Here is a 10401-nt window from a genome sequence, read left to right on the forward strand (position 1 = left end):
TTGATTGTTATTTGTAGCACCACCATGTGGCCGATTGGGCTCATATTTCTTGGGAACGGAATGCAGATCATCTCCGGTCATTTGGCCAAGTTTGGTGTTTTAGCTCATTCCAGCTCACAGCAATTTGAGTTGCGGTGAAAGACGACAAATAATAATAAACTGGAGCAAAAACAGTTCTACCCCTTCGGGGTTTGAACACTAGTAAATTATATATAAAACAGAGAAAGAACTCTCAATCTGTAAGTAAAAACGTCCATACAATCCATTTTTTCCACACACATTCTGCTAAATAATCAATCTCAGTTAAACAGATTGACATTTTAGCACGTGGAAGGGTCCATACAGACCATCTAGACCAACAAGCTTTAACAAGAGTCCCCAAAGCTCTACATCAGTCCTGTCTGCCTGGGCAGCAAACTAATGGCCAAATCTATCTCCCTGCCCTGTGTTAGATTAATGGAGGCATAATGGGATGGACTGAAGGCGAGAACAGACCAGTGGGCATTCAGACACACAGTAACACGCACACACACATGTTCTCATTAGCAGAGGGTAAGTGGCTCTTTGGATGGTGTTTAATTGTGTTTGTGGTTACGTGTGAGTTTATATGTGAGAGAGCTTGTCCCTGTACTAACAAAGGAGGAACAACTCTGCTTTGGTTAATTCAAAAATTCAAACAGAGACACAATGTCCACAAGCATGCTACTTCAGCGTTGCCGAACAGTTACATAACCACATCCCATCATTAGAGAAAACTTTACGTTCATTTTAGCCACAGACCTCTCCTTTTGGGTACCGATAGCGGTATTTGTCCTGGTCCCTCAGAGCAAACTCCAGAGGATAGTGGTCCTGGATCTCTTCATACATCATCTCCTCACACACGCCCTAAAATTACATCACATACAGATTAAACTTCTTTAACACCACAGACATGTCAGCAAACAGCTATGCTTAGCAACCAAGAACGTAGTACTCACTGCATCAATCTCGTTCAGGACCTTCCACTGTTCATAGGGCACATGAAGAGCCTCAGCTGTCTGGATGGTTCTCTTCATCTGACTGGTCCACACCTTCAGGTCGCTGATGCCCTGTTCTAGGATGAACTGGCTCAGCTTCTTCCCAAACTGCATGGAGAAGAAAAACATTTTATTACACTCATTAACTCACCTAGTCAAGTAAAAAAACTCAAGACATATCTACAGTTGAAAAAGTGTGATATACCTCTTTGCCTCTAGGTGTGAGGCCCGAGTCTCCTCCGATTCGTCCATTGACATTGAGCTCGCTCTCTCCATGGCGGCACAGGTAGATGGAGCGTGGTGTGATGTGAATGTTCATGAGGTAGTAGACAATACGGCTCTGGATGTGGTCCAACACCCTGTTGACCAAGTATCGCTGACCCACATCTATGATTTTAATGTAGGAAAGATCCCTGAGAAGAGACAACAGACACTGTAACACCGGGAACACACCACAACAAATGCTGCAAAGCGCTGTAAAGTGTAGATTCCTGGCTGTTCACACCAGCTGCCCATTTTTACTGCAACACAAAACAAGCCTTCTCCTCTCCACAGACAACATTTCTCTCTGCCCTGTGTGTGTGTGTGTGTGTGTGTGATGTGACTGAGCCAAAACCAGAGTATAGATTAGAGAACCACGGCATAATAAGTTAAGGGATACAAATGAATCACTGCATAAACCTATTACTAATAAATAGAATTTATGATGTCAGCAATTGTAGAACATCTCATACAAAAGCTTGAAATCTAATTAGGTGAAAACACACTTTGTGTGGTGCCACGTCATCATCCTAGGCTAAAGGCAGGCAAATGTTTACTCAGGACTTTACTTGAAAAGAAAATGAGCACAGACACAGAGGACTACCCTACATCATTAATGTCATAACAACCCTTGGGAAAATTTCGGAATTTAATATATCTGCGAGCATGAGCAAAAATCAAAAGAGTCAAATTAATGTTTATGCACTGTAATACAGTATGTACAGTATGTCAATCAAACAAACTGTAATATCCAAAAACAATGTTTCCCTATTCTATCGCACGTTAGCGAGCTTTGCTGCATTTTCTTTTCATAATCAAACAGAATTGTTAGCATGAGAGAAGCGATGTGTCGCTTAAAATCTTCAATTGACGTACTGTCTACGTGAATAGATCATTTTCTATCATTTTCCGTTGTTAAGCAAAGCTAGAACATCTTTCCAAAAACACTCTCCACACCAGCTTTCACCTCACCTGTCCAAGACTTCATCGAGGGTTTCGTACGAGTTTTCATAACACTTGATCCTCTTCATGAAATCTTCCACTGCTTCTTCTGTGTTACAGTTGGTGTAGTCGGGGCTACCCAGCTTCACTTGCTGGTCAGTGAAACAGCAAAGAAGTGAGTACAACAGGGCCAGAAGCTCCTTTTCTGTTGATAAAATAAACCGATAAACTTGTAAACTCACCACTATGTTCTCCTGTATGACATCTGGGTCTTCACACACAGACTCCACGAAGAACACCTGAGAGAAAAAGAGGAACAAATCAAGCTTAGTTGGAATGTCAACCAATGCAGTAGGTCCTCCCAAAATTTAGACCCAGGATACAAGATAAGATACCTTAAAGCCATTCTGCTCTGCAAACTGGATTATGGTTTCCCTCCTTTCCCTGGTGGTGTTTGTTGCATCAAAAACCTGTTTAACACAGACAGAAAAAAGTGGATAAGATTGTGCAGCATTGCACACGGTGTTTGATCTAACTGCCACATTTAAACTAAAACAGCATTTAACATTTGACCCACCGCCACTTGGCCTCCTTCTTCTGAGAGATACTGTCGCACATCGTTCAACGCTGTTGAGGCACATTGTCTGAAAAATCACAGATAACATCATTCACTTCGATGGTGGCTAAAAAAAGACTGTTACGTAAGTCTGAGTCCAGTTGCCACTCTTACCGTCTGATCTTTAACCCCTCCTCGTTGTCTGGACGGAAGAACTCAAAGGACTTGTAGATCTTCACACACTCTCTTCTGTACTGTCCAACATTGAACTCTATGGGAAAGATGGAGGCAAGGACACTTGCGATCACCTTTCTCTTCAGCATTAAACTTGTGATGCTCAACCAATTCCCTTTATTGTTTAGAACTGATGCTTTAACAATACTATTCAACAGAGCCCTAGTAGTCGTACCTCTGGTGGGCACTCCAATCCAGTTAAGATAGCGGGTCAGCTTCTTTGAGATATAGGTCTTCCCCCTGGCAGGAAGGCCCACTGTCACAATCAGGGTGGGGCAGTTGGTCATACATACTGGAATGAAATACGGAGAGGAAAGAAAGCTTAAGTCATGTTCTGATCACACACAATGCACATGAAAGATGAGAAACTTATTTCAGTGTAAAATGTGTAATTGTTTTCACAGCTGCAAATATGCCTCCATCAATTTCAAAATTACATCATTTATAAAAGTCAATATTTATATATATATATATATATATGAGATTGTCCTTATCATTAGGGCACTGAGAATGTAGTCAACCAGGAGCAGAGTTCATGGTGGCACCCGGCTGTGCCCGAGGAGTTGTGAAACTCTGCCCTTTAACTACTCAAGACATAAAGAGAGATAACCGCCAGCTTCCACAGACACTCCGTTGCAGTGTGTGCACAGATGACTGGGTCAGAGAGCGTGGTAGTTTTTTAACGGCTGCTACTTCACAACATGCATTTGTTGTAAGCTAATGTCCGTGTTGTGAAATTACCTGTGTATAAAAGCATGGCAAGCATTGGCAAGTGACCAACATCAGCGCAGATAAAACACAACAGAACATCCACTGGGGCAAATCATTCACATGACTGCGGGGATACAATTTCTGTTTACCAACAACTAGTGCTTGGCTCGGCTCGGCTCGGCTTGGCTTGGCACACAGGGACGACAATGAGATGGACAGCCCTAGTAACAATCCTTTTCTTCTCGATGCGAGCAGCACTCATCTGGGGCGAACATCGTGTGAATCGTTACATAACTGTGTGAACCAGATGGCTGCAGCAACAGCAAGGCACCTGAACTCTGCGAACCGGGGTCCACGCGTTTATTACCGTTGTATTGTTAGCTAACACATCACAGCATATCTAGATATATGCTAACCTTACACGCAAGGGGGAGGGGGCGAATTAGCATTATTTAAGTTACCACAGTGCTCGCTACGTCCTTGATTTCAAATGCACACAACAAACCTCAGGCCAAAGACATGACATATCGGTCGATACTCATTCAACCACCGCCCAGATCATCTACATTAACTGACGCCACGTCGTCATACGCACTCTTTCTTTGAGAAATGTGTTTCTCAGGAAGGCCATTTTTACACGGCATCCAGATCTTCTTGAGAGGGTTTTGTGTGAGTTCCCGCGGATTTGACGGTGGTTTGTCCTCCATTCTGTCTTGCGGTGAGGTGGAGGCAGCAGCGGCGGGAACACGGGGCCTTTTCCCGTGATGCTGCTCTGAAGATGACCGGTGTTTCATCCGCGCTGCTCTCGGCTGCTCCGTCCGCGTTGATGGAGAGATGATCCGGTCTCGGGTCGCCGGTTCTCTCTCTCTCTCTCTCTCTCTCTCTCTCTCTCTCTCTCTCTCTCTCTCTCTCTCTCTCTCTCTCTCTCTCTCTCTCTCTCTCTCTCTCTCTCTCTCGCTCTCTCTCGCTCTCGTCACGTGCTTTGGGCTAGCCACATTCGGCCGTAATAGCTGTAGTACGAACGCAACACATCCTCTGCTTAACCGTAAGTGACATGAGCTGTGCTCAACAACAAACACAAGCGAACTAACTGACCTGAACTTTTTGGGTGTTTAAGGTCATATATGTCAGTCAAAGGCTTCATAATAGTATAAGCCCAGTGCACTGTGCTGTCCATAGATAAAACAATGTAGTCAATGTCTGCTTTACACTGTGACTAGACAGGGAACGTGTTACATTTCACTCATATAGTGGTCAGATAGTTAGCTAGTTTACTAATCCCCATGCTACACTGGTGAATGTTAACACCACAAAGAAAACAAAAAACTGCTGCTATTTGATTGAAATGATATACAATATAATTTGAATAGCCTAAATGAACTCATCCGTAAACTTTATTTTGAAACTTTGCCTGAATCATGGATTGTCATAGGCAAGATTGCAACATCTTCCACAATGCAAGCTAAGGTGACCAGATTTCCCCTGAACTAAAAAAGTGATACTTTGCTTATGTGCTTGCTCATAATGTCTGGCTAATAATATATCATGCTTATAAAACAGTATTAAACTGCTGAATGAACAAGGTATACAAAGGTATAATCACAAGATATGAAATAACCGCCTATATAGCTGAGGAACTTGAGCAATTGTGATAGTTGAATCCACTTGTTACCCAAAATGTAAGTCAATTCACTCCAAAAGTACAAACAAATCAACTAGATAAAGAACAGAGCAGCCCACACAGTGATATCTTGGTGCCTTTAGACTTAGACAGGTCCTTTTGGGATGACTCCCGCAAGGAAATTGAACTTTCCAGCAGCAGTTTTCAGCAGGGGCTATCTGCAAATATACTTAAAAAATAAAGAACTTACAGTATATTTCTTTCTTTTTTTTATCAAAAACTTCTTTATTGGCCAAGTAAGTGTAAACATGAGGGAATTTGAGTCTGGCTTTGTGTTGCTTTTCACACAGAAAACAGACATATCGTTAAAACATTAAAAAAAGATGAACAAGGTAACGTTAAACATGAACGGTTGCACAGATATAAGTTGCATTGTATATAATAAAGTGTATACATGCATACTTATACACATACATACAAGTTACATGTAAACAGATCTGTGAAGCTTAACAGTAAAACAATTAGTGTACATGATCCAGTAGATGGCGCCAATGTTCAATCAATGTTAGAGTTACAATGCATTCTTCTAACAGTGCAGGTCACATAAGGTGATTCTAGAATTTAATTTATCGTATTATTTTTATATTGTCAGTACTTTTAGACCAACTTGTATATTGGTAAAGGGCCTGAAACATGTACTGACTGAACTGAAATACATTTAAACGTATAGGCTATAACATAGGCTTACTATATATTGATTGACTTGAATTCACTCAATACATTTTGTCTGGCAAAAACACTCAGGTGTGGCGGTGTACTTATCAACTACAATGTACACTGGCGATGGTGTAGTCAATCCAAACGTTTGAGTCTCACGACCGTCTCCTTCAGTAGGTTGTCTGTGGCACTATCCACTCGCCATATAAGTGGTCCCCTAATACTGTTTCTGAAGTCTCTTTCCCAAAATTCAGCCTTTGTGGAAAATGTACAGCTACCAGAGCCAGTCCTACAATGAGCTTTCCTTAGTATGTGCCATTTCTGACTCTGTAGCTTTCGAGGAGAAGAGAAGGGGGCAAGGTGGAGGCTGGGGGTGTGGCCTTGACCAACTACCACTTTGCTTGTTTGAAAGACATGATTTATCTCTCTCATGGGTGGACTAAATTTTCGGGGCGGGCAAAGCAGAGAAAGGGGAGGCAACTTTGCCCCTTGTGACCTCATAAAGGAGCAAGATAGTCTATGTCTTCACCATCTCCTGGGGAAATGTCTGGCTCCTTAGCTGCTAAATGCTCAATTAGGCTAGGTTTACCAGGTATGTCTGCTGTTTCTGTAGCTTACAGTACAGTACACAGCTTTTTCACTGACAGCAGCTGCCTGTTATGGCTGGAGATGGGGTTGATGAGAGGAGTGAACCAAAACAGTTCCAACTGCGAGCCGTTAAACCAAATCACTGAGCTGAGAGATGCTCAAACAGTTCATAGTGAGGGGAACTACAACAACGTGCACCTGTAAACAACTTCTCTCACACTACACAGTCCTTTGCTCCACTGTCTATATAACAAGAATGATTAGTGCAGCTTTAAGAAGAAAAAGTTGTTAGAAATTTGTTTGCTGGCCAATTTCTTTGCCATATACATTGTCGCATGTATTGCCATGCTATAGTCCCAATAATCTGTGTCCTTATTGGAAGCAACATTAAAAAGAAAAAAGAAAAAAAATAGTTTATAAAACATCCACTGTTTTATCAACTGGCTTTTGCATAAAACATACATTTTTCATTCTACAGTACATGCAGCAGAGGGAGATTCCTGATGAACACTCATACCTCAGGGGGCTATAGGGGTCAAGGTATTAAGGTAGACTTTTAAAATCCAACCAAAAAGCGCCAATATTGTCCTCATTTGTGCTCATGAATTTTGAGGTTGTACCAGAATAGGTTAAGATGGTTTCATTTTCAAAAAGCACCATATTTTTGTTGATGGGTCGCTGCTAACGGGAGTGGGGCTCTCCGTGTCCCGCCGGAACTCCGATCAGGTCGAGGTCGGCAGCAAAGCTTTGTAGCAATGTTGCTACGCTGGCCGATCCCCACTGATTGCGGTCCGTCTGCAGCTACAGGACCAGGAGCTCACCGCCAGTGTTTCAGTTTGACTGTTAAAAAGTGTTGAGATAATTAAAAGGTATTTACAGTATTTAGAAGCGGGCTGTCTGCTAGATAGCTAACGCTAGCTTCCATGCAACATTTATTAGCCGGACAGAGTTGTCCCTCTTTTGGCGGTAGAACCCTGCTGTCCCCGGCCGTCCTGTTGGCTCAGAGCTCAAAAGACTAAGTCCACAGGAAATTAGTTTTGCACCAAATGTATCGCAAGAAGTGTTGCAAAAGTTGAGGCCGCAGATTCGCCACTATGTGATGCGAGAGAGCACATTGCAGTAACAGATTAGAGAAGTTGTAATCACTGAGTTGAGAAAAAAAAGTACACAAGTAAATGTTGCACTACACGCTTTCAGCTGTCATTGTGTTCATGCAAATTTCAATTTACAAGTTGAATTTTTTTTTCGTTTTTTTTTGTTTGACTTCAAATTTAGATCACGTGTGTGAATATTTTTTTGCTTCATCCAAAGTGCAGATTTTAACATACATGTTTAGATTTTTTGTTCTGCAAGTTCTCACATCGTGTTCTAAAAGCTCTCACCCTTTGCACCATTTACCTTCGTAGGTGTCAGAGGATATGTAAAAAGGTGTTTCTAATATTCTGTCCATGTCACGTGAACAGAGTGCCTTTCAAATGAATGCAGTCCAGTAACTCCACAAGGGTTTAACGAATTACAATGGAGAGACGGCCTCTAGCTCACTCAGTATGCGCGTTTGCCCCATGAATGCTGAGTCCTGCAGCGTCCCGGGTTCCTGCAGCCCTTTGCTGCATGTCATCTCCCTTTCCTATCTATCCACTGTCCCTGATAAAAGGGAAAAGCCCCAAAGAAATAACCCTTTAAAAAAAATTACCATAGAGATAAATCCACACTTACATAGTGTCAACAAATACTGAATGTTAAAAGCTTTACCACGACAGGACAGTTTGCATCTAGATGTTGGATTGGATTGCATTGTTCAGGTGTGCATACTATAGGGATAAGTCAGGTTAGTAGTTCATCTGTTTATGCGTTCCTTATGTACTATCTGATGCACTGGTTATATTAAGCTTCAGTGTCAGTCTTAAGATCAACAGGGCCTGTGACCTAAATGTGGTGAGATGGAGGTTTTCTAATTAAATAGCTCCTACTCTGTCAAATTCCCTGACTGCTACACTAGAATGTATGTCAGGTTCATCAGGTCCACAAATAAATGGCACACAACTCATGTTAGGGATATATATATATATCAAAAAGCTAAAAATATTTATATATATTTTTTTAGCTTTTTCAAACCAGGTTAGTTTTGAGGGGGGAACACTGAACTGTTGCGCACATTGTCAGCTGCATACAAGTTGACCAGGCAACATGTAGGCTACTCAAAGTATCTTATCTTATCTGCATTACGCTTGGGTAGCCTGTGTGAAATATTATATTGATCATTAATAATATGCACTGTGGGAAATGTCAGCTAGTTTTCATTGAGGTTAAATCTTGCATACTTGAACAGGAAACAGCTCTGTGAGCTCCTCCTCCAAGCAGCTGCCATGCTCTGATTGTGGCTAACAGCCTTTAGCCTGAAATACTGGACAAGTCATTTCCAAATATAGTACGTTTACATTACACTCGGCAGTAAACCAACATAGAGACCAGTTCAGATCACGAACCCAATATTCAGTGCAAAAGACCAAAGACATTTGATCGCAGCAGCCCTGTTTGAGCTGCACAACCACAACCATAAACAAACCAAACAGCCAGGAAAAGCAAAACATAAACCTCGGCAGCAGCATCTGTAGTACATGTAGTACAAATATTAATAGCTGGAAATGTCGGAAAGCAATATCAGTCCAAAAACATCCATCTGGCTTTTCATCATCTGAATTAAAGTACAACTGCTGTCAAAATAAGGCTGGTTACTATAGGCTACTAAAACCAAAGAGTGTCGCCTGTTAGTTTTTTTAATGTAGGGTAAAGAACTCGGTGACAGCGCCGCACGTACAGCACATCGGCTCTTGTTTATGTCTTTGAAGGGCTGCCCGACCCGCCTCTCTCGGTCATCTGGTTCAAGATGCTCAAGTTAAACTCCTGCGTGCACGGGTCTACTTAACCTTTCAAATCAACGTCTTACCCGCTCTGTCCTGGTTCTGTGCAAGCTTGGCGCGGCTGGAGCAGCCTCTCATCATGGGCATCTGTCTGAAGCAGCGCAGTGCCTGGCGGTGTAGCAGCAGCCTACCGAGCGCTTCACTGATTCTCACTGTAGGCTACACACCCACTTGTGTACAGTGAGCATCAGTGAAGGGTGAGTGTGTGCGTGTGTGTGTGTGTGTGTGTGTGTGTGTGTGTGTGTGTGTGTTAGCATGAGGTGGCAGCCTACCTGCCCCCTTTGACACCCCACCCACCCTTTCCCTGCTGTGAAATGTCCGCACAAGTCCCGACACGGCTTAAGTTGGACTGTTTCATGTCACGTATGGTTTACTTTAGGATACTTTCTAAATGGCAGGAAACATTACAGAATAGAGTCATGCAGCTAAACTGTGTACCACAGATAGTAAAACACCAAAAATTCTACATTATAATCTCAGACAATAAGACTTCATGGGAATAATCGTTCTACGTATCTTGTAAGATATATTATGCAATATTAAATGCATAGCTAAAAGAAACAGGAACAGTTTTCCAGCAGCAGTCCAACTTGCAGAACTTGTTTTTGTGCAATAAGTACTAAAGCTAACTTTACTAACTAACCTTACTTACGTTTAATCGTGGAATAACCTAATATTACTATTGATTAATCAGGCTTTTTTTAACATAAATAAGCAGAACTTTAACTCAGAACTTAACTTTAAAATCAGATTGAAAACAAATCATTACAAATTGAACTGAGGTATTTGCTTAAAATTGGATTGCATAACTGCACTACACTTAAACCATCACTG

General features: G+C 41.9%; 1 protein-coding gene across 4 annotated transcripts in view; it reads right to left on the reverse strand.

The window, feature by feature from the left end:
* LOC117942745 (6-phosphofructo-2-kinase/fructose-2,6-bisphosphatase 4-like) overlaps positions 1-9821 on the reverse strand; it is a 16322-nt gene extending 6501 nt beyond the window's left edge. For 2 of the 4 annotated variants that reach the window (XM_034868376.1, XM_034868375.1), the window contains exons 1-10: positions 9594-9821; positions 3185-3301; positions 2950-3046; positions 2797-2863; positions 2615-2689; positions 2462-2518; positions 2250-2371; positions 1222-1429; positions 978-1124; positions 781-885 (exon numbers count right to left, since the gene is read on the reverse strand). In XM_034868376.1, the coding sequence (XP_034724267.1) occupies positions 781-885; positions 978-1124; positions 1222-1429; positions 2250-2371; positions 2462-2518; positions 2615-2689; positions 2797-2863; positions 2950-3046; positions 3185-3301; positions 9594-9654 (1056 nt within the window). In that variant the 5' untranslated portion in view covers positions 9655-9821. Of the gene's footprint in view, positions 1-780; positions 886-977; positions 1125-1221; positions 1430-2249; positions 2372-2461; positions 2519-2614; positions 2690-2796; positions 2864-2949; positions 3047-3184; positions 3302-4315; positions 4585-9593 lie in introns of those variants that run through there. The other 2 variants (XM_034868374.1, XM_034868373.1) reach the window with 2 other exon arrangements.
* Positions 9822-10401: the final 580 nt, after the last annotated feature.

This window comes from Etheostoma cragini, chromosome 4, assembly GCF_013103735.1.
Source record: "Etheostoma cragini isolate CJK2018 chromosome 4, CSU_Ecrag_1.0, whole genome shotgun sequence".
Lineage (NCBI taxonomy): Eukaryota > Metazoa > Chordata > Actinopteri > Perciformes > Percidae > Etheostoma > Etheostoma cragini.